The 23670-nt window shown below is 31.7% G+C and overlaps 1 protein-coding gene across 1 annotated transcript in view; it reads left to right on the top strand.

The window, feature by feature from the left end:
• Positions 1-1949: 1949 nt before the first annotated feature.
• Positions 1950-23670, top strand: part of golim4a (golgi integral membrane protein 4a) — a 33812-nt gene continuing 12091 nt past the window's right edge. Inside the window, exons 1-9 of the mRNA XM_073850028.1 lie at positions 1950-2619; positions 13686-13760; positions 14011-14060; positions 14309-14362; positions 14460-14610; positions 14712-14794; positions 16451-16534; positions 20385-20552; positions 20644-20883. Of these exons, the coding sequence (XP_073706129.1) occupies positions 2331-2619; positions 13686-13760; positions 14011-14060; positions 14309-14362; positions 14460-14610; positions 14712-14794; positions 16451-16534; positions 20385-20552; positions 20644-20883 (1194 nt within the window). The 5' untranslated portion in view covers positions 1950-2330. The remainder of the gene's footprint in view (positions 2620-13685; positions 13761-14010; positions 14061-14308; positions 14363-14459; positions 14611-14711; positions 14795-16450; positions 16535-20384; positions 20553-20643; positions 20884-23670) is intronic.

Here is a 23670-nt window from a genome sequence, read left to right as displayed (position 1 = left end):
TAAATAAAAAATATCACACATTTTATATGATCCCTTTTATTTTGATAAAATAATGAACATTTTGCAGAGTATGCAAGGTTTATGTAAACTTTTGACGTTACATGTATTAAGCAGGATGCCAGTCTGAATTGCCTTGCATTTTCATGTGTGACCATTTTAATTAAAGTCAGCATTCCTCTAACATCTCTTTTTGTGAAAGAAACAAGTCATACAGGTTTGTAAAAACACTTTTAGATTAGCCTTTCGTTTAATTAAAAAGGCGGGTTGTGGCCCTTCAGCGACATGAGGTTTATAATAATGAAGGAGGAATCTTGGCTTCTCTTTTTCTTCCGTGTCAGCGATGATTTATTATCCTAATGCTCAATGTGGTAATTGTCTTAAGTTGTCTTTAAATTAAAAAGAGTCAATTGCCTTTTAATAGACTTGTTTACTCAGAGAAACAGTAGCTTTGGGTGCCTTTCATCACGTTTCCGATGCAAGAGAGAAGAAAAGAGTATGAGAGAATTTAACAAAGATCTCGATTTTTTGTTGTTGTTTTCAAAGTGATTAATAAGAAACAGTTGAAGTGAACAAAAGGGTTTTGTGTAATGCAGAACATCCCCGGCAAATGTGCCTCCTGCTGTGCTTGTCTGAACAGCCAAAGCGTTGTTTTATTCATTGTGAATAACACTCCTGGAGACGGTTTCAGTGTCTTCTGTGACTAGGCGTGATTTTACAGTTTTAGAACAGATCAAAAAAATTAAGAAACAGCTAAATAAGTAAAATTTTTGCAATGTTTTTACTATTTAAAAGAACTGTTTTCTATTTGAATGTGTTTTAAAATGTAATTTAATCCCGTGATTTCAAAGCTGAATTTTTATCATCATCACTCCAGTCACATGATCCTTCAGAAATCATTATAATATTCTGATCTGCTGCTCGAAAAACATTTGTTATTATAATGTTGAAAACAGCTGAGCACATTTTTTTTCAGGTTTCTTTGATGAATAGAAATAGAATAGAAATCTTTTGTAACATTATAAATATCTTTATCATAACTGTTGATCAATTCAAAGCATCCTTGCTAAATAAATGTATTAATTTCTATGATTTTTTTCCAAAGAAAAAAAGGTTTAGGCCTACTGACTCCAAACTTTTGAATGGTGTAGTGTATAATGTTACAAAAGCTTTCTATTTTAGATAAATGTTGATATTTGGATCTTTCTATTTATCAAAGTATCCTGAAAAAAAATAATCAACCGTTTTAAATATTGATAATACTACTAATAAAAATGTTTCTTGAACAGCAAATCCGCATATTAGAATGATTTCTGAAGGATCATGTGACACTGAAGACTGGAGTAATGAGTAATGCTTTTAAATCACAGGAATAAATGACATTTTAAAATATATTCAAATAGAAAACATTTTTTTTTAAATAGTAAAAACATTCCAAAATTTTACTGCTTTTGCTGTACTTTGGATTAAATAAATAGGCTTGGTGAGCAAAAGAGACTTTTTTTGAAAAACATTACAAATCTTACTGTTCAAAAACTTTTGACTAGTATATATATTAAATTAAAATACTATAAAAACAGCAATATTGTCACAATTTTAAATAAATGTTTTCTAATCGAAAATATTTTAAAAATTGTATTTAATTTTTTTTATTCAGTATTCATTAGTAATTTTCTCCAGTCTTCATCGATTTTTGATGGAAACTGAATTTTGGGGTCCCTGTTAATTCTTTGATGAATAGAAAAATCAAAAGAACAGCATTTATTGGAAACACAAATCTTTTGTGACACTTTAATGCCTCCCTGCTAAATAAAAGTATGCACAACTATTCATTTCTTACAATTTTAAGGAGTTCGATGTACTCAATGTACAGTTTTAAAAAACAAAGGTTTTTTTTTCTTTAAATAATGATTTTTTTTTTTTTTTTGCCTTTTCTGGAAATTCTGCAGACATCCTGCAGACACACGCCCCTCCCGTCAGAGCGAATCTCTTTTGATTGACAGGAACCTCGGCCAATCGTAGCAATCGATTCTTCGTGGGAGGCGGGATTTCCTTCAGCTTCATCGCTGGATGATCTGCAGCAGCGCTAGGTGACACGTAATGAAAGGTGCGATTAGGCCGCTGTAAACTTCAGATAATTAGTAAAAAAGACAGTTTTTCACTATGTAATAAACTTAACATAGTTTCGACTAATCGTGAGGACGGGCTACAATCGTTTTCGTCACTTTTTTAATCTGTTGAATGTCTTTGGAAAACTTGGCCAAGCGTGAGACTTTTGTAAACATTTCAGATATATAAGTGGTACGAGCAACTGGGGACAAATATAATGTTTCATGAGGAATCTCAGAGAGGACGGAGCTGTTTCTATACCGAAGAGTGAAGAGAAAATCATTCCCTGGAAAGTTTCTGTGGAATCCGGGAGGAGAGGAGGAAACATGGGCAACGGCGTGTGCTCCAGGAAGCAGAAGAAGATTTTCCAGTCTCTCTTACTGGTCACGGTGGTGTTTGGGATGATCTATGGTGGGATGTTTTCTTACGAGATGCACAAACAGCTGAAGAGGACAGAGGAGATGGCCGTGAAATACCAGCAGCACCAGGAGTCTCTTTCCGCTCAGCTTCAAGGTAAAAACACACGTCGTCGCGATGACGTCACGGCGCAAGAGAAACATTCCGTCAAACAATCAAACTTTCAAATCAAAGTTTTTTTTTTTGGCCCTGAAAATGTTATTCAATATGAGAAACCGCACTGTCGGTCCCTTGAATGTGGTGTTGTGGTTTAGTGGTTAAAGTTCTAGAAAGAGCACATAAAAAATGTCACATGACATGATAGATCACATTTTTTAAATACATACTGAATGGCTTTTCTCACGTTTCTCCAAGTTTCAAGACCTGTTTATGAGAATAGAACTGAATTGAATAGAATGGTATAGTATTGCCTACTGTTTAGGAAAGATCTAGGCTGGTACACACAACATTTGTAGGTTCAAATAACAAAATTACACTGCCAGATTTGTAATGTTTTCTAAAGAAGTGTCTTCTGCTCAACAAGCCTGCATTTTTTTGATCCAAAGTACAGCAAAAACTTTTAAAATAATAATTTTCCTGTGATTTCAAAGCTAATTTATTTTAGTGTCATTACTCCAGTCACACGATGCTTCAGAAATCATTCTAATATTCTGATTTGCTTCTAAAAAATATTCATTATTTTTATTTTTATATTGGAAACAGCTGAATAGATTTTTTCAGGTTTCTTTGACGAATAGCAAAAAATAAGAACAGCATTTATCTGAAATAGTAATCTTTTGTAACATTATAAATCACTTTTGATCAATTTAAAGCATCATTGCTAAATTAAAGTATTATTTCTATAACCCCCCTCTCAAAAATATGTATATACACTGACTTAAAATAACTGCTTTCTATTTGAATATATTTTAAAATGTAAATTATTGATGTGATTTTAAAACTGACTTTTCAGCATCATTACTTCAGTCACATGACCCTTCAGAAATCATTATAATATTCTGATTTGCTGCTCAAAAAACATTTATTATTATTATTATGTTGAAAACAGCTGAGCAGAATTTTTTCAGGTATCTTTGATGAATAGGAAAATAATAAGAACAACATTTATCTGAAATAGAAATATTTTGTAACATTATAAATCACTTTTGATCAATTTAAAGCATCATTGCTAAATGAAAGAATTATTTCTATAATCCCCCTCCCCTCTCAAAAAACATGTATATGCACTGACTTAAAATAACTATTTTCTATTTGAATATGTTTTAAAATGTAAATTATTTTAGCTGAATTGTTAGCATCATTATTTCAGTCACATGACCCTTCAGAAATCATACTAATATTCTGATTTGCTGATCAAACAATATTTATTGTTATTATTAAAACAGCTGAGTAGAATTTTTTCAGGTTCCTTTGATGAATAGAAAATTTGTAAGAACAGCGTTTACATGAAACAGAAATCTTTTCTAACATTTTAAATGTTTTAAAATGGATTAATTTAAAGCATTTGTGATAAATAAAATTATTAATTTCTATCATTTCTTTCCTCTCGCCAAAAATTCTATTAAATTGTGTAGTGCATAATGTTACAAAAACTTTTGTGTCAGTTAAATGCTGATCTTTGGATCTTTCTGTTCATCAGATAATCCTGAAAAAATACTCAACTTTTAAAATATTTATAATAATAATAAGAATGATATTAGAATGATTTCTGAAGGATCATGTGACACTGAAGACTGCCGAAAATGAAGCTTTGATCACAGGAATAAATTACATTTTAAAATATATTCAAATAGTATTTTATTACAATATTACTGCTTTTGCTGTGCTTTGGATCAAATAAATGCATGCTTGGTGAGCAGAAGAGACTTCTTTAAAAAACAAAAAATCAGTGTCTGGCAGTGTATGACACATGCCAATCCACAAATTTTTAACTTGCTAAACTAACGCGTTTCTGCATGCTACACTATTTTGAGACCACAAAGTGGAGTAACTGTATGTATTGAATATTGGTTAGATTGTGAGTTCAAGACAATACATTTAAATGATTCCATATAGCAATGCATTTTTGAAGAAATGCATTGCTGCAGTTTGCAAATCAAACAGTGTTTGCTGCAAATTTGTCTTTGATGCATTTCACACAGTGAGGTGTATTTGAAACTGAGCAAGAAAAAACCTTTCATCTGATAACCTGAAATTCAGGTACAGAAATCCTAGAAATGTTTGCTTGTTTCTGTGTGCAGCTGCTGCAGTGATTCCCTGCAGGCAGCTGCCACTGAAGATGCTCATTTTTATGCAGGACATTTTGTTGGCAACCAGCTTGTTTCAACCTGTGCCTAAAATCACAGTCTTTCATTCTGTTGTCCCACAGAGATGGGCTTCTCTGGACTGTTTGTCTCCCTGTCCAAACTCAATATGCTTGCTCCTGAAAGGGCAAGAAGAAATTGCCCTTGTCTTTAGATTAAAATGCAACAGAAGCAGCTCTGTGTTTTGTTGCTTTGCCATTTTGAGTTTTTTTAGCCTTTGTGTTCTTAAGTAGTTGGAATTTGGAAGGTTTTTATGTTTGCAATTCCTTGAGCAAGCAACTTTGTGTTTATTTGTATTGTGTGACATGTATATTTTTTGTTTAGTGCATGCACATCTGCTTCACATTTCAGTATATCTGAATTGTTTTAGTTTCTCTTAGTTCTCATGTTTACTGGTTGTATTTACTTTATAGGCTCAGTTTTAACCTTTTTGTAATTTGTAACAATTTATGATGCTTGTATAGAGTTGTTGCAATTGAATGAAAACAACTGAGACTGTAACCAAACTAAAAAGTTAATTTAAATGCTCAAAATATGATATTTGCAACAAATATGATAAAAAAAATGTTAATCTGTTTAATTTGTAAATCTTTTACCCCTGGAAGTTATACTTTTTTTTTTTTTTTACATTTTGTATAATTTAATTTTGTAATTAATATGTAATTATTTATATAATTTTAACAGCCATTTATAATGCATTTTAGAATAAATTGATTTAAATTTGTTTTATATATAAAACAAGAACATATATATATAAAATTATTTATGCTTTTTAACTTCCTGCAGTTTACAATTTTACAGTTTTTGTTAAATAATTTTATAATTATTATATAATTAATCATCATTTATAATGGTCATTGATAAATTGTGACCCTGGACCACAAAACCAGTCTTAAGTCGCTGGGGTATATTTGTAGCAATAGCCAAAAATACATTGTATGGGTCAAAATTATTGATTTTTCTTTTATGTCAAAAAACATTAGGAAATTAAGTAAAGATCATGTTCCATGAAGATTTTTTGTAAAATTCCTACTGTGAACCTATCAAAATGTAATTTTTGATTGGTAATATGCATCGTTAAGAACTTAATTTGGACAACTTTAAAGGTGATTTTCTCAGTATTTTGATATTTTTCCATCCTCAGATTCCAGATTTTCAAATAGATGTATCTCAGCCAAATATTGTCCTATCCTAACAAACTATACATCAATAGAAAGCTTATTTATTGAGCTTTCATATGATGTATATATCTCAGTTTTGTAAAATTTAACCTTATGACTGGTTTTGTGGTCCAGGGTCACAATTGTTCTATATTTATTTAATTTAAAAAGCAAGTTTGATTAATAAATCTTTTTAGAAAATTATTTATTGTTTTTATTAAACTTCCTGCGGTTTACAATTTTACAGTTTTTGTTCATTTTTTTATAATTATTAAATAATTAATCAATTTATAACAGTCAATAATAAATTGTTCAATATTTATGTAGTTTGGTTTTTTAATTTATTTATATTTATGTAGTCTCGATTTTTGTTCTGACAACAGATATGATTAATAATAATTATTTTTAGAAATTATTTATATTTGTACAATTGTTTGTGTTTTTATTTAACTTTCTGCGGTTTACAATTTATTTTTGTTCTGACAACAAATATGATTTAATAATTATTTTTTACAAATTATTTATTAGTAAAATTATGTATTAATTATATTTGTAAAATTAAACTTCCTGTGGTTTACAATTTAATAGCTTTTGTTAAATAATTTTATAATAATATATCATTGATCATAATCATCATCATATTTTAATCACATTTTTATGTTATTTATATTTTAATTTTTTAAATATTTTTATTTAACTTCCTGCAGTTTACAATTTTACAGTTTTTCTAAAATAATTGTATAATTATTTTATAATTAACCATAATTTATAAGTCAATAAATTGTTCTATACTTATTCTATTTATATATTTCAGATTTGTCTTGACAACGTTAATAACATAATAAACAATAGTTATTTCTAAAAAATGTTATATTTGGAAAAACATTTTATTTATATTTATTTATCTATTTTTGTTAAATATATAATTCTATAATTCATTATGCATAATTATGTATAACAGAAACTTATAATACTTTTTTTTTTTTTTTTTTTAATATATCTCTAAGCCAACAGGTCTTTTATGTCATATGTGCTGCCCATTGCACAAACTATTTTATTTTTATTGTACCCCTAGGAGGTCTTATGTGAAGTCTGTGTTTTGGAAAAGAACTGTGATTACTGCCTTCGAGTCCTAATCACTGCACACCCTCTTTAATCAGTATAATCAGTACTGGATGTGTCAGTAATGTAATGATGATTGTAATGGGAGGATACAAGACCAGACCCAAGGGGTCGGAGAAGGCATTCCATCACATCACCGTAATAGTGCAGTTTGAGAAACAACCCACACCACTGGACAAACACAAATATGGGGAGAGAAGGCTCAGTCAGGCTTCATTTCCTGTGGCATTTCAGATTTTGGAGAAGGGCTGCTGTGCACATTCACAGCTCGGGTTACGTATAAAAAAGTCAGTGCACTTTGAGAGCAGCAGGGGCAACCTTTCATTCTGATGCCATTAGAGAGAAATTAAGAGGGTTGGATGTGGCACTCAATGGGTCAGTGGATCACACAGTGAGGAAAGTCTTCAAAAAATAACTCACAGCTCTCTTTACTTTCTGACTGTGGTTTGCAAAAGCTTCTAGTTAGTATGGGGCATCTAGATTGTTTTGCATTTTTTTTAGTTATGATATTTTTAGCTCAGTATTTGCATGTTAACAGGATGCTGTACTTAGTAGTTTCCACAGTAAAACCATTATTTGCATTGTTAATTTTATGGCTTTTAAAATATGGACACTACAGCCATACACATTTAGACAGATGCTTTTGGTCATTGCATTGTGTCTCATATTGTTTCTGAGTAATTAGTCTATTGTTTTGTTGGTTTGTGCAAAAATAGGTATTTTTGTGTATAAGTATGTGCCAAAAAATTTGAATATCGAGTCCATTTATTTCAATAATTTGTTTCAAATTGTGAAACTAGTATGTTATATTAGTTCACTACACACAAAGTGAACTATTTCAAGCCTTTATTTGTTTCAATTTTAAAGGAACACTCCACTTTTTTTTTGGGAAATAGGCTCATTCTCCAACTCCCCCCGAGTTAATAAGTTGAGTTTTACCGTTTTGAAATCCATTCAGCCGTTCTCCTGTTCTGGCGATATCACTTTTAGCATAGCTTAGCATAGATCATTGAATCCTATTAGACCAATAGCATCGCGTTCAAAAATGACCAACGAGTTTCCATATTTGTCCTATTTAAAACTTGACTCTTCTGTAGTTATATCGTGTACTAAGACCGGTGGAAATGCAAAGCTTCAATTTTCTAGGCTGATAAGATTAGGAACTAATTATTATCCTATTTGGTCTAATAGGATTCAATGATCTATGCTAAGCTATGCTAAAAGTGATATCGCCAGAACAGGAGAACGGCTGAACGGATTTCAAAACGGTAAAATTCAACTTATTAACTCGGGGGGAGTTGGAGAATGAGCCTATTTCCAAAAAAAGTGGAGTGTTCCTTTAAGTATTATGGATTAAAGACAAAAAAAAAACAAATCCAGTATTTCACAAAATTAGAATATTTTATGTGACCAATAAAAAAAGGATCTTAAACACATGTTGGCCTTCTGAAAAGTGTGTTAATGTATTATGTCCTCAGTACTTTGTTGGGCCTCCTTTTGCACTAATTCCAGCATCAAGGTGACGTGGCATGGAGGCCATCATCCTTTGACACAGTTGAGGTGTTATGGTAGCCCAAGTTGCTTTGAAATTGGCCTTCAGCTCATCTGCATTTCGGGGTCTCTGTTCCCTCATCTTCCTTTTGACAATACCCCATATAGATTTTCAATGGGGTTTAAGTCAGGCGAGTTTGCCGGCCAGTCAAGTACAGTTATTACTGGTAGTTTTGGCTTTGTGGGCAGGCGTCAAATACTGCTGGAAAATAAAAACACCCCCAAATTTAAATTTGCTAAACAAATTTGGAGAAATGTTGCATTGCATCACTTGCTCACCAATGGATCCTCAGTGAATGGGTGTCGTCAGAATGAGAGTCTAAACAGCTGACAAAAACATCACAATAATCCACAAGTAATCCATTTCACATAAAAGATGTTTACATATAGTCAACAAAATAATAGTTGAATTTATAAAAAGTACCCCATTCAAAAGTTTACATACGCTTGATTCTTAATATTTTTTTGTCCAGAAAAATCCTTCAGGTCCCATAAATTCTTGTTTTTTCAGCATTTTTGTGTATTTGATCCCTTTCCAACTATGACTGTATGATTTTGAGATCTGTCTTTTCACACTGAGGACAGCTGAGGGACTTATATGCAACTATTTCAGAAGATTTAAATGCTCACTGAATCTCCAGAAGCAAAAACGATGCATTAAGAGCCAGGGGTATAAACTTTTAAACTGAACAAAGATGTGTACATTTTCCCTAATTTTTCTTATTTTTACCATTTAGTACTGCCCTTCAGAAGCTACAGAAGAAACTTACATGTTTCCCAAAAGATAAAATAAGTTACATTTACCCTGATCTTCAAATTCCAAAAGTTTTCACCCCTGGCTCTTAATGCATTGTTTTTCCTTCTAAAGCATCAGTGAACATTTGAACCTTCTGTAATAGTTGCATATAAGTCCCTCAGTGTGAAAAGATGGATCTCAAAATCATACAGTCATTGCTGGAAAGGGTTCAAATACACAAAAATGCTGAAAAACCAAATTATTTGTGGGACCTGAAGGATAGTAATCAGTTTTACTATTCAGGACAAACAAGGGACTCATGAACAACTATCACTAAACAAAAAACACAGCTGTGGATCATTCAGGTAAAAACACAGTATTAAGAATAAAGTGTATGTAAACTTTTGAACGGGGTCATTTGTATAAATTCAAGGACTATATGTAAACGTCTTTTATGGGAAATACCTTATTCAGGTCAGTACTAAATAAAAACTAACATGCATTTTGTATGATCCCTCTTGTTTTCATACAATAATTAACATTTTACAGATTCTTAGACTTTTGCCTATGTGGAGAGAACTATGCACAGAATCAGATCAAGCAGTGCTTACAAACAAAAGCAGTCCAAAACAGCTCTATACAAATATGTAAGTGCACTTTGATGTAGGAGGTGTTGTTATGGATTATAGACTGGTATTTTGGCCAGAAGCAATGGTTTGAAGTTAAAATGCCTTGACGGATTTAGTTTTAAAGCAAATGTTCAAGCAGCATAATTTTGCTAATTTAGTGTTCTGTTCACATAGGACACATTGTTGTGTTCAAAAATAGCACACAGTGCACAACACAAAGGTTTCAAGAGACAAAACATGACACATGATATGACACAACAGCTGAACACATTTGTTTTTGCATTTTTGCATAGGCCAGCAGTTAAAAAATAACTCTAACTGTATCTAAAAGATAACCAAGATTAATGCTATCTACACTTTTTGATAAGAAATCTGACAGCTATTGTCTTGAAATGTATTGTTGAATGATATTAAATAAGCAGTGCTTTGATGGCTGTAGCTGTGCTGCTTTAGATGGGATGAATTTATAGATGCAACTTCTTCTGAGGATGTAACAATATCAAAATTGCATGATACAATAATGTCTTGATATGAAGTCCACGATACAAAGTTTATTACGATATTTAAAAAAAAGACAAATGAAGAATTTAGAGCTGCACAATTAATCGTTAAAAGATCGCGATCTCGATTCGACCCCCTCACGATCTTAATCCAGCATTTATACGATTCAGCCAATTATGTTTTATTTATATTTTACAAACCTTTTGCTAGCCTAATTACTGCACAAACTGCTGTGAGCTGATGCAGTGACAGGTTCGCCGTTCTCTCAAACATTACATAACCATTCAAACTTCATCTTCAGCGCACATTCTGTCAGATGCAATTCATGGCGCCTCTGTCTCAATATCCTGTACAACGTGGCATTCATTCACATCAAATGATAGCTCAGCGGCAGAGTTCCACTCACACAGGGGCGTAATTTCCACTGGGGACACGCTTTTCAAAATCCCGTTGGTGTCCACCCACTTTCAAATGATTTTGTTAAAGTAATCTCTTATATTGTAAAATGCACGCTCAGCGCTGCCGAGAGTTTCGTGCGGTCGTTAAAACGAAACCAAAAGTAAAACCCGGAAGCGCATTCAAAAGAACTTTCAATACCCTGCTTTTAGAGAGCGACTCCCGAATGTGCGCAAATTAAGCTACATAAAATATCTAGGCTGTTATTAGTATGTGGGCTATAATAAGTTGTAGTTGTGTAGATAGCTCTGTGAAGAGTTGAGTCTTACATATTTATAATGCATGGACAAGAACATTTAGTAACATGATTTTGATGTACATTTTCCATGTTAATTCAATGTCTGATTTTAAAATGAAATTTTGAAATTTTAAGTTTTCACCTGATATATCATTTCTTATAATTTCTAAAGTGCAATAGGGAAAAAGGCAACAAGAAAGTCTGTTTGTGAAAAATGTCAGAACTCCTGTTATGAAGTCGAATTTTGAGGTGCACTCTTGTCATAAATTAATCTATGAAACTCTTGTCATAAATTATTTTCCTACATAATTTGTAACATGTCGAATGTCTATTTAGGAGCCTTAGACCTTTCCAACGATATATAGTTTGTCATGATTAGATTAGAAATTATTTGTAAAATGGTGAAGTAAACTTGGGCATCCCACAGAGTGGACGCTGACAGCCATAAAATGTTGATAGGCTACTGTTTCTAGCTAAGAATCTTTAAATCGCTTTACGCTGACATAATACCTTTGTATGTTTATTTTTTAATGTTTAATGGTATTTTTTTTTTGTTTACATTATTTTTCATTACATTTCTTTAAATTTAAAGCAAAGTTTATTTTGTCTTATTTCACTGCTATTTTACTGTTGTTTGATAACCTAATGTTCAGGGGTAAATCTTTCAAATAAAAAAGTTCTCCAGAATCGTGAGAGAATCGTGATCTTTATTCTGAGCAAAAAAATGGTGATTCTCATTTTATTCAGAATCATGCAGCTCTAGAAGACTTAGAAAAAAATAAACATTTTGTACATTTTGATTTTGGAAAATTAATTATTCTATCTAATGCACTTTGAGAGTTCAAAGTAAAGAGCTCCAACACATGTTCTTCACTACCACACAAGTCACAAAACAGTGAAAGTAGTAATTAGCCTACAGCATGTCATCTTTTTTTTGTTTGACCTTTTGTGAGCTTACCCCTCTCTCTCTCTCTCATCACCCATGTGAGCTCTTAATGATGCCCAAATGTAGATTTAGGCATAATTGATATTCCAACAATGCCTTGTGACCTTTTAATGCTGTTTGTGTGAGCCATATGAAGATTGATGGTTGTTGTGGAAGTCCTGAGGATTGTTTTTTAACTTTTATGGTTCAGTGTGAAATTTCACATTCAGGGATATCTGACGTCCCCTTGTCTGGTTGCATTCCATTGCATGCTTTCTGTCAAGACCAATTTTAAGAGCCAGTTTAAGACCAATTTTCTCTCTCTCTCTCTCTCTCTCTCTCATCTTTCTCACATCACGAAGCATGAAATGGAATGCAAGCGAACATGTGGACATGTGTAAGATGTGAGAGTTCAAAACAGACCATAAAAGATCAAAAACAATCCTTAGGAATTCATGTATCAAGAGTTCAACAACCATCAATCATCATATAGCTCATACAGACATTAACAGGTCACAAGGCATCGCTAGAATTTCAATTATGCCTATATCTACATCTTAACATCATTAACAGGTCATGGGGTCGACACACATGGGTGGCCTCAGGGTCACGAGAAGGAGGGGCAAGGTCAGAGGTCGTCATCAATCAAAAATATGACAGATGCTGTAGGCAAATTACTACTAGTGAATTGACTTGTACCTGAACTTTAAAGAGGACTCAACTCTCTTTTTTCTTTGTGGTAAAATTACATTCACACTGGTGTTTTAAGAAGCCAAACAAATTTGAATATAAAAATAATAATTTTATATTATTGTTATTTGGATGACAGTAATATCCATATATTGTAAAACAATTGCACTGCACAATAAATGAGAATTAATATTTCAGAGGTATATTATTTTTGCTTCACACTACAGTTGGGAAATTACAGTACTTCTTTCCTAATTTCTACTCTTGAAAGAGATACTTTGAATTTGGACTGCAGTAACGTTACCCATTTAAACCAATAACTGTAAACAACTCATACTGCACTTTTAAGCTTTAATTTGGATGGAAATGGCAGTAGAGCTTTTATTTTAACTGAAAAAAAGTCTGGGGGAAAATGTGAAAATAAAGTATTCACTGTGAGGTGCGGAAAACACAGGATCACGAGCTGTTCACCTGAACAACCTGAGCGTTTGGCTTTGAAACGTGCTGCAAAAACAGACTTGATTAAGCCATTTTGTGCTTTCGGTTTTAGTTCGTTTGACAGATGCTGTACCAAAGCTTAATGGCCCAAAACACAACTTTAAAGACCATTTATGTTAGAATAAGAACTTTAAATATGTTTTAAAAACTACACTTTTTGCCCAGAAGACATTTCGTTTCATATTGTTATGTGACCATGATATCACAATATTGATAATTCTGTTACATCCCTACAAGTTACCATGCCTTACAGCACAAAAAAATAGAGATGCACTATGACCCTGACGTTTGAATATAGCTGTATGTCATTATACTTAGAGCAAATCTATTTTTTCTCTCCTTCTTCCTCTCAGTTGTGTACGAGCATCGCTCCAGGTTGGAGAAGTCTCTTCAGAAGGAGCGGCTGGAGCATAAAAAAGCCAAAGACGGCAAGTTTGTTTGTAATACATGACAACGGCAATGACTAATAGATGAAGAGGAAATTATGAAGTGTAGCCTACATGATGCACCACTTGGTTCAGCCCAAAGCTGCAATGTTATGCCAAAAAGTTAATAAGATCCTAAGAGTGTTTGGACACCCTTAAGCCAAACTTTTAATGCATGACCGTCATTGCAGTAGGAACAAAATAAAGCATGCAATGTTTTTTTAATACTTGTGATGCTTGTTTTTCCTCACAGATTATCTTCTGTATAAAGTAGAGTCTCAGCAGTCTCTCAACAAAGAAAAGGTATGTTGTTTTAAGAACTACAGCTAGTAGAAAGAGTTGTGAAACTAGGTGAAATGCTTTTTGAGAGTTTTATTGAGAGCAAATGCTCTTGCCCTGCAGTCAGATACTCATCTGGTTGTTTGAATGTGATTCTGGCTCATATGTTTCTTGGATATAACAGTCTGTGTCTCTCTGGCCTGGAATTTAGATGCAAAAATGATGCCGTGCTTACAAAATAACCAGGTTTGTTTGTGTTTATTTGTTTATAGCAAGATGCCAGCGTCAGGTTTAATTCTTTGCATTCCCAGCATCAAATTTTGAAGGTCAGTGAGCAACATGCTTGTTTTTACAAAATAATGGTTTGTGATGTACTGTAAAATACACACTGTTGTGTGTCTATGTGTGTTTGTTTGCCATCAGAATCAGCATGACGACCTAAAAAAGCAGTATTATGAACTACAAGAGCGACATCAGCTGCAAGGAGATGAACACAACAAGGCAGTAGATGAACACAAACAGAGACTCGACCAGCTTCATCAGACTAAAGAGTCTGAAATTTCAAAGCTCAAAGGTATCATGTTCTCACCATCTTTCTCTTGGCAATCATTTGTATGGTGGAAATACAAGCTGCGCTCATTTCAGCTGAATCTCTTTTTCTCGTTTATTCTCTAGAGAATATATATAACCTACGTGAGGAGAACAAGCAGCTGAGAAAAGCTCATCAGGACGTTTATGTGCAGCTTCAAGACACCAGGGTAATGCCGAAAAGCACTATGGGTTTTGCTTTAGAAGGAATAGTACAAAATATGCTTTGTGGTTGTTGGTATAATTAAGCCATTGGTATCTTTCACCACAGATGAATGGGTGAATCTTGTAAATATAAGCTACCAGTCAAAAGTTTTTGAACAGGAAGATTTGTAATGTTTTTAAAGAAGTCTCTTCTGCTCACTAAACCATTTATTTGATCCAAAGTGCAGCAAAAACAGTCAAATTTCGAAATGTTTTTATTGTTTAAAATAACAGTTTTCTATTTGAATATATTTAAAAATGTAATTTATTCCTGTGATTTCAAAGCTGAATTTTTTGCATCATTACTTAAGTCTCCAATGTCACGCGATCCTTCATAAATCATTCTGATATGCTGATTTGCTGCTCAAAAAACATTTATTATTATTATGTTGAAAACAGCTGAGTAGAATTTTTCAAGGTTCTTTGATGAATAGAAGGTTCAGAGGAACCACATTTATCTGAAATGGAAATATTTTGTAACATTATAAATGTCTTTATCATCACTTTTGATCAATTTATAGCATTCTTGATACATAAAAGTATTCATTTCTATAATTCCAAGCTGCAAGCTTTTGAATGGTATAGTCAGTTTATAATGTCACAAAATCTCAGTTGTGTACTCAACTGTTTTAAATATTGATAATAATAATAACCAATGTTTCTTGAACAGAAAATCAGCATATTAGGATGATTTCTGAAGGATCATGCGACACTAAAGGCTGGAGTAATTCTATTCAACTATTCAAACAGAAAGCAATTATTTTAGATAGTAAATTAACAATATTACTGTTTTTGCTTCATATTGAGTCAAATAAATGCAGATAAATTCCTGATAAAATCTTACTGTTCAAACATTTTTTTACTGGTGGTGTATGCCTGGTTATAACAGCCTTAAAATTCACAAAAAATAAATACGAATTAGTAAAATCAAAATAAATAAAATAATTAGAATATATTTTGCATAAAGAAACTAGGATTTTTTCATTTTTAATGTCAATAAAAAGCACATTTAAAGCATGTTAGTGAAAAAATGCACTGTTTGGTTTATTTCTCTATTGCTGTATAATTAAATAAAAACCTTATTTAAATTTGTTTTTTCACTTTTTTATTTCAAACAAAGCACAATATAAAACACAATATATAGACACAACAAATGTGTAGCAGCACCAAAGAAAAACCACGTCCCAAAGACGTTATACATTACATTATATAATTACTTATCAATTGAAATAATGTTTGATTATTTTATTATATTACAAATTAGGAAGGAATCATGCATAATTCTTATCAATGTAAATTAATTTCACATTTTTTGTTTATTTTTTTAAATGGTTCTTAGAAATAGACTTGTTTTTCTTTATGCAAAATATAAACATGCATATAATTTACTTTAGATTTTTGGGTGAAATTATGCACAAAGGTTTTTGACAATTTTCACGAAATTCACCCAGTTAAAATTTATATTTACACATGATCCATGGTCCCTTGATCCATCTTATTGCACATCAGTCAATTATATTTATAGTCATATTTAAGCTTTATCACACTAGCCGTTCTTATATTCAGTGTGGTTGTCCTGAATGCTTATATCTGAGCGTTGCCTGCGATGCTTTTTCTTGTAGGAACAGCACAAGAACTTAAAATCTTCCCACGACCAGTTGGTGTTGACCCTGGAGGACCACAAGAGTGCGCTAGCTGCGGCCCAGGTTAGAGTGTGTATGTGTGTGTTCTTTAAGCGGGTGCAGGAGTGTGTGTTTGCTGAGCATGCATTTCACTGACCCATCAAACACTGAGCAGAGCATATCCTGTGGGGAAAAAAACGAGACATGCTGCCTGGCTGACTAGCTAAAATAAAAAGCTGTTTATATTTTAATTTCATAATTTTATTTAAGTTAACATTTATTTTTTTTACATTTTATGTTTATTTTATTTTATGTTTTACATAATTAAATATTTATTACAAAAATGCTTTTTTTAAAATTGTTTTAGTATTGGCTGACTAAAATAACTGTTTACTATATATTTAAAAAAAAAGATTTCCTTTACAAGAAACCAATTATTTAGTTTAATTGTAGTTTAATAAATATGAATTGCAAATGATCATCATATGCTATACTCTTTATCTACAATGCATATTTTCCAGCTCATTTTTATTTAAATTTTTTCGGGGGCTGGAATCATTATTTTGATTGAAATAAACCAACAAATATCACAGAGAAATTGTAAATTCAAGATAGCGGCCAAAGTGAAAGAAATGTCAAACATTTAATTTTAATACTGATATTGCATTATTTATTTAATCCTTCACACAGTATTTATGTGTGCAATGTATTTTCTTACTTAACAACATACAACAAACTCTATAGGCATTTCCTGTAAGCTCCAGCAATTAAGTTGGCATTTCCTGTGCAATTTGGCTTTGTCTCAAATCAGTTGCTTATGAGGTTCCTTGGCAGTTAGGATGCAACTCACCAGGTTTTGAAGCAGAGCTAAAGTGTTAACCCAGAAATCATCATATTTTCTGCATAGCACTGCGTATCAATTATGCAGCAAAAAATTCTGCGAGTGTGAAAACAGCACCTGATCCTGCTGATGCAGTTCAACTGCAGCACCACTTGCGTGAGCTGTGTCAAGCAGGCCTAAACCTGCTTTTCAAGTCTGCTCGCATTCCACAAGGCCATTATGATCTCTCGCACACTCTCTCTTTCTTTCACTCCTCTCCACAGAACTTCTTGCCCTGCGTTAGTATGCTAAAATGTGCATGACTCTGATAAGCCATACATGCTGTACTTCCTGTTTACTCGCCGTGTCTCTGCGGCTTTGTGAAAGCAGATGTACAGATGCTCGTTAATTAGGACTGTCACTATCTGCTTTCTCAGGATGATAGCGAAGGATGCTGGGAGGCAGTGGGTTTAGCATGTGTGTGTGTGTTCGCACTTGTTCTCTTTTCAAACCCACACATCCAGCGTGTTATTTTCCTTCCATATGCCGCCAACACTTGGTATTCAGTCAGAAAAGAAAAAACAGGTAGCCTAGTGCAGGAGAACTGGTAGAAAGAAAGGTTAGGTTAGGATTGTGGGTATTTAGGTAAGAATTGAGGGTGGTAAAACATTAATATGGTTAAAAATAATAATCTTTTGACATCATACATAAGCACTGTGTGAATAACAGACCCAAATGTGTAGCTGTTATTTACTTCCTCTGTAGCTCTTCCCACTCACTTGCTTTTGCACCTGTTCAGACTTTGCAGACCATGACTGTTTATTTGATGCACAAAAACTTTGCAAGTTCAAACCTAAGACATCAAACGTAACATTACATAAATATTTTTTTAATGTAATGCAAGCCTGGCTTTTACATTTAGATTAAATCAACACCAAGTTTGAAACCTGGAGCGCAAAAAAAAAATTTTTGAACACACTTTTATAAAAATGTTAAAATATATTTAAATATATTTAGTAGGGTTTTTCAGTTAAATATGTTTGTTTTAGGTTCTAAATAAAATGTGTTTGACACACTGTGTGTTTAATAAAGGTTTATATAAATATTAAATAAATACAATATATAATTTAAAACCATGTAGTTTTGTAGAATTTTTCAATTAAATTAATTCTGCTTTAAGTTCTAAATAATATGCATTTTGAATTTTTAACCCACTCTTTTATTTAAAAAAAATAAAAATAAATAAATATGTATTAAATATTAATAATTTTTTAAAATAATTTTAAAGTCCTAAATAATATTCTTAATTTCATCTAAGAAATAAAATAAATAAAATAGTATTCTAGTATTTTTAAATAACATTTTGCGTTAATTTCTAATTAATATACTTTAAAATATTATTTTAAAACATTTTAAATGTAAATATAAATATTAAATGAGTACATATGTATTAAATATTAAAATAAAAAAGTAATAAATGTTTTCTTTTTGTTAAATAAAGTTTACTGTAAGTCCTAAATACTATTCTAAATTTCATTTAAAAAATAAAATTAATAATATACTTTTAAACATTATTTATTCATCAAACATTTTAATAAAATATTTTAATACAAATATTAAATGAGTATATATGAAATATAAAAAAAAAAAATTAAAACAGTGTCGTTTTCTAGTATTTTTATTCAGTTAAATAAAGTTTACTGTAAGTCCTAAATAATATTCTTTATTAAATTAAGAAATAAAATTAAAACATAGTTTTCTAGTAATTTTTTTTAATTACAATTTGGTAAATTTCCTAATAATACACTTTTGAACAGTATTTATTTTAAAATGTTTTATTTTTAAATATTAATATAAAAATTAATGATTAAATATGTAATAAATATTAAAATAAATAAAATTAAAACCGTGTAGTTTTCTAGTATTTTTATTCAGTTAAATAAAGTTTACTGTAAGTCCTAAATAATATTCTTTATTAAATTAAGAAATAAAATTAAAAAATAGTTTTCTAGTAATTTTTTTTTAATTACAATTTGGTAAATATCCTAATAATACACTTTTTAACAGTATTTATTTTAAAATGTTTTATTTTTCAAATATTAATATAAAAATTAATGATTAAATTTGTAATAAATATTAAAATAAATCAAATTAAAACCGTGTAGTTTTCTAGTATTTCTTTTTCAATTAAATAAAGTTTGCTGTAAGTCCTAAATATTCTTCTTAAATTAAATTAAGATATAAAATTGAAACAGTTTTGTAGTATTATTTTTTAAATTACATTTTGCGTTAATTTCTAAATAATATATTTTTGAACACTATTTATTTCAAAACATTTTATTTTTAAATGCTAATATAAACATTAAATGATTATTTTGATTTATGATTTTTTTGTTGTTTTGTTGTTTTGTTTTGCTGTAAGTCCTAACTATTATTCTTAAATTAATGTAAGTAAAATTAAATAATAGTTTTATGGTGTTTTTTACAATTACATTTTGCCTTTATTGTCTAAATAACATATTTTTGAACATTATTTATTTTAAAACATTTTATTTTTAAATAATAATATAAATTATTAAATCATAAATATGTATTAAATATTAAAATATTAACAAATAAAATCATTTGGGTTTCTAGTATTTTTTTCAGTTAAATAAAGTTTGCTAAATAAGTCCTAAATAATATTCTTAAATAAAATTAATAGATCAAATTAAAACATAGTTTTCTAGTATTTTTAAAAATTGCATTGTGCGTTAATTTCTAAATAATATAATTTTGAATATTTATTCATTTTAAAACCTTTTTTATTTTAATTTAAATAAATATACACAAACAAATAAATATATTTCAGACCACTGAATATAGTAGTGTTTTGTCAATTAAGCACAGTTCACTTTAATTCAAATTATTTCTGAAGATTGCACTGGTTTGCTTTCTGTTCTTGGTATTTTTCCCTGATAATGGTCTTTAATCTCTGCTTTCTGTCAGGTGCTTGATTTCCATTTTCTGTGTTTCCAGGCCATTCATTTCCACCCAACATTTCCCCAGTGTATATGAATCTGTCATTCTAATGTGTGATGTTGTGCTAATGTGGTTGGTTTCTATGATTTCCAGGTTCAGGTGGATGAATATAAACAGCTAAAGGAAACACTCAATAAGATGCCCAGTCTGAGACATGCTGCAGGACAGCCCCAGCCACATGAAGCCGCTCAGCCCGTCCAGCCGGTCCAGGATGGGAACCATCAGGAGGAGCACCATCAACCCCATGATGCTCAGGAAGAGGTATTAAAGCTGTTTTATTAAAGGTTTTTCTCACTCATGTCAGTGGTTTGAATGGTCAAGAATAAAGTCTGTCTTATGTGGATCTGGTCAGGTGGAGAAACATGACGAGGTTGAGAAGGCTCAGCCACATCACAGGGAGGAGGATGGAGAAATGGGAGGAGCCGAGGAGAGGAGGAGAGAGCTGGCAGAGGAGGAGATGGAGCAGGCGGGGCAGCCACAGAAACTGGAGGAGGAGTTTGATGTGGCGCATAATGAGGTGGAGGAGGAGGAGCCACAGGCCAACCAACCAGATGAAAACGCACTGGAGAGGGAGCAACATCATGCTCATGAGGTCGGAACTCTTCCGAATGCAAGTGTTAGAGCAGAGATGCCCATTGATTTGATTTGACCAAACCAAAGGGGGGAAAAATAGGAAAGGAAAAATATATATATGTGTGACCCTGATCCAGAAAACTAGCCAAAAAATACATTATATTGGTCACAATGATTGTTTTATCCTTTATGCCAAAAATCAATGGGATATTAGGTTAAGATCAAGTTCCATGAAAATGTTTTGTAAATTTCCTACCGTAAACATATCAAAACTTAATTTAATATGCATTGCTTAGAACTTAATTTGGACAACTTTAAAGGAGATTTTCTCAGTGTTTAGATTTATTTATTTTCTTTTTTTTTTGCACCCTCAAGCTGGGAACACACTACACGACTAGCAGAAACATTCTAAGACTGACCTGAACACACTTAACGATTGTTTCCACCGACTGGAACCAATTTTAGCCTTTGACAATCGGAAAGGAGCACAAACCTAATGACTGAGTCACTCCACTACACAACACACTTAACGATTGGTGAGTCACGACTGGACAAATTCTGCCGAACAACAACAAAAACAGTGGACTACAACCGCAGCATCTACCCACGCTCCCTCAGCCGCTCCAACATACAACACTGCGCACAACACTGGCACTTTTATTTGACACCTGTTTTACCCATTGAAACGTTGATACGCACTTTTATTATAACATGGCTTTTCAAAAGTTTAGGTCTGTTTAATTTCTTTAATTATAACATTTCTAGCACTATTTTTAAACGTTTATTCAATAGTATATAAATTATCTCATGTATGCTTGTCTAAAATCAGGGATTAGAAACGAATTGGTTCCAGGTAAAAACGGTATTTATTTTTCTTTACATTTAAGGAGAACGAAACGAACGAAATTAAACATTACTTAAATTCAAGGCACTATAATTTTCTTATCCATTTAACTATTATAGCTACACAATTAAAAATATAACATATATATATATATAATTATTTTATTTCGTCATATTCGTGATTCATGAATTTATATATAAAAACATTTATATTATATTTATTCATTTTCAAGTGTAAGCTATTGGTTATGTTTGTATATTTATTATGAAGAAAATTTGTTAACCTAGCCTATAAAATGTATTTAATATTGTTGATAATACATTTTTAGAAGAAGTTAAAAGTTAAGAAAAAATAGTAATTAGCCTGTAGTTTACCTATATATATTTAGGTCTATCGGCTAATCTTTTTCTTGACTTTTCTTACACTGCAGATCGAAATAAAACCATTCTTGATCATCTTTAAAATGGGAGAATCACTGGCATAATTTAGAGAAGGGGAGCACGGGGCACAAACTAACGCTGGGTTATTTGCAACACGTGTGGTTTAATTATTTCCACACATGCTAGCATAACCAAATTTTCGGTATTTATTAGTTGGGGTAGCAACACTATGCGGAGAAAAAAAGTGCGCCAAAATGCAAAAGCCTTTTGAAGATATAGCTGAATTTTTTGTTTACCATAGTAAAAGTACATTTCTGGCTGAAATAATTTTTCCATTTCAGTTTTTATTATTCATTTAAAATAAGACAAATCGGCTAGTATTTTAATCTGTTATTTATCTGTTTAGATAGTTTATTAATGCTTGGCAAACCAGCAGAAGACACTAACCTGTATTCCAGTCGTGCAGATGGGGAACGTTGTAACACTGTGTTACAATATGCCCCGGCCCCGCTGTTATTAAACTATGATATTCTATGACATTAGCGATGCGATTTACACTATTGACTTTTATAGATTTTATTGAGAAACTACAAGAAACAGGTGAATAAAGCCTGACAATTTGACATGTTTAATGTTCAGAAATTATTTCAAAAATAGAAGCATTTTGGCTCGTTTATGTGTGTCTTGTTCTGAGAGAGCGGTGCGTGGAGGAAGTGGAGTGTTTTTCTGAATGTCTATGTGTTTAATTTATTTGTCCACATTGTTTTGAACTTCCGTACAGCTGTGTGTTGCGATCAGGGCTGTTCCAAGCATTGTTGCGATGTGTCCATTGTCAAACTCCAAAATTAGATTATTATTTTTTTAAATGTCATTACTTTATTTGAAGGTAATGCATGTATTTTATTGACAAAATATTTTAGTTGTGTATATGTTTTTTTATTCGATCAGATAACATTTTAAGCTGTCATATGGTCGTCTTACATATGATATGGGGCATGTTGTCACTTTTCACTTCCTTTTTTTAGGTAAATAATGATAAACGTATACACTGTAAATATGAAACAAAGCCACATATTTGTACTAGACAAGTGTGAAAATAACGTGGACAAAAATTGTACTCTGAACCCCACGTAGACTTACACAAACCATGAAATTCAAAAAGTGTTAGGTTGTGCCCTGCGCTCCGCTTTTGAAAACGAAACTATTTAAATCTGTATAGCCTTAAGTTATGAATTAAAAGAAAGGCTAAATAACTCACATCAAGAACAATCTGTATTTTTCTTGTCATCAAAAACATTTATTTTGACAAAATTACCTAATTAATGCGGAATGACAGTGAACGCATATCCACCGCATAAAATCGCTGATGTCAGTCGCAAATATTAAACATGTTTAAAAAAATCTTAGTGAAAACGACTGGCAACGACTGGTTCTTGAATTCTAAGATTATAATCTTTAAACACCATACACTATGTGATTTTTGTGACGACTGCAAACAGCGACTGAGCCCGACTGGAACAGACTATTTCCGACTAGGCACGATCCGTGATCAAGACCAAATTCCATTCATAATCGTAATTTT

Source organism: Garra rufa, chromosome 11 (genome assembly GCF_049309525.1).
Source record: "Garra rufa chromosome 11, GarRuf1.0, whole genome shotgun sequence".
Taxonomy (NCBI): Eukaryota; Metazoa; Chordata; class Actinopteri; order Cypriniformes; family Cyprinidae; genus Garra; species Garra rufa.
This window is presented reverse-complemented; position numbering and strand designations above follow the sequence as displayed.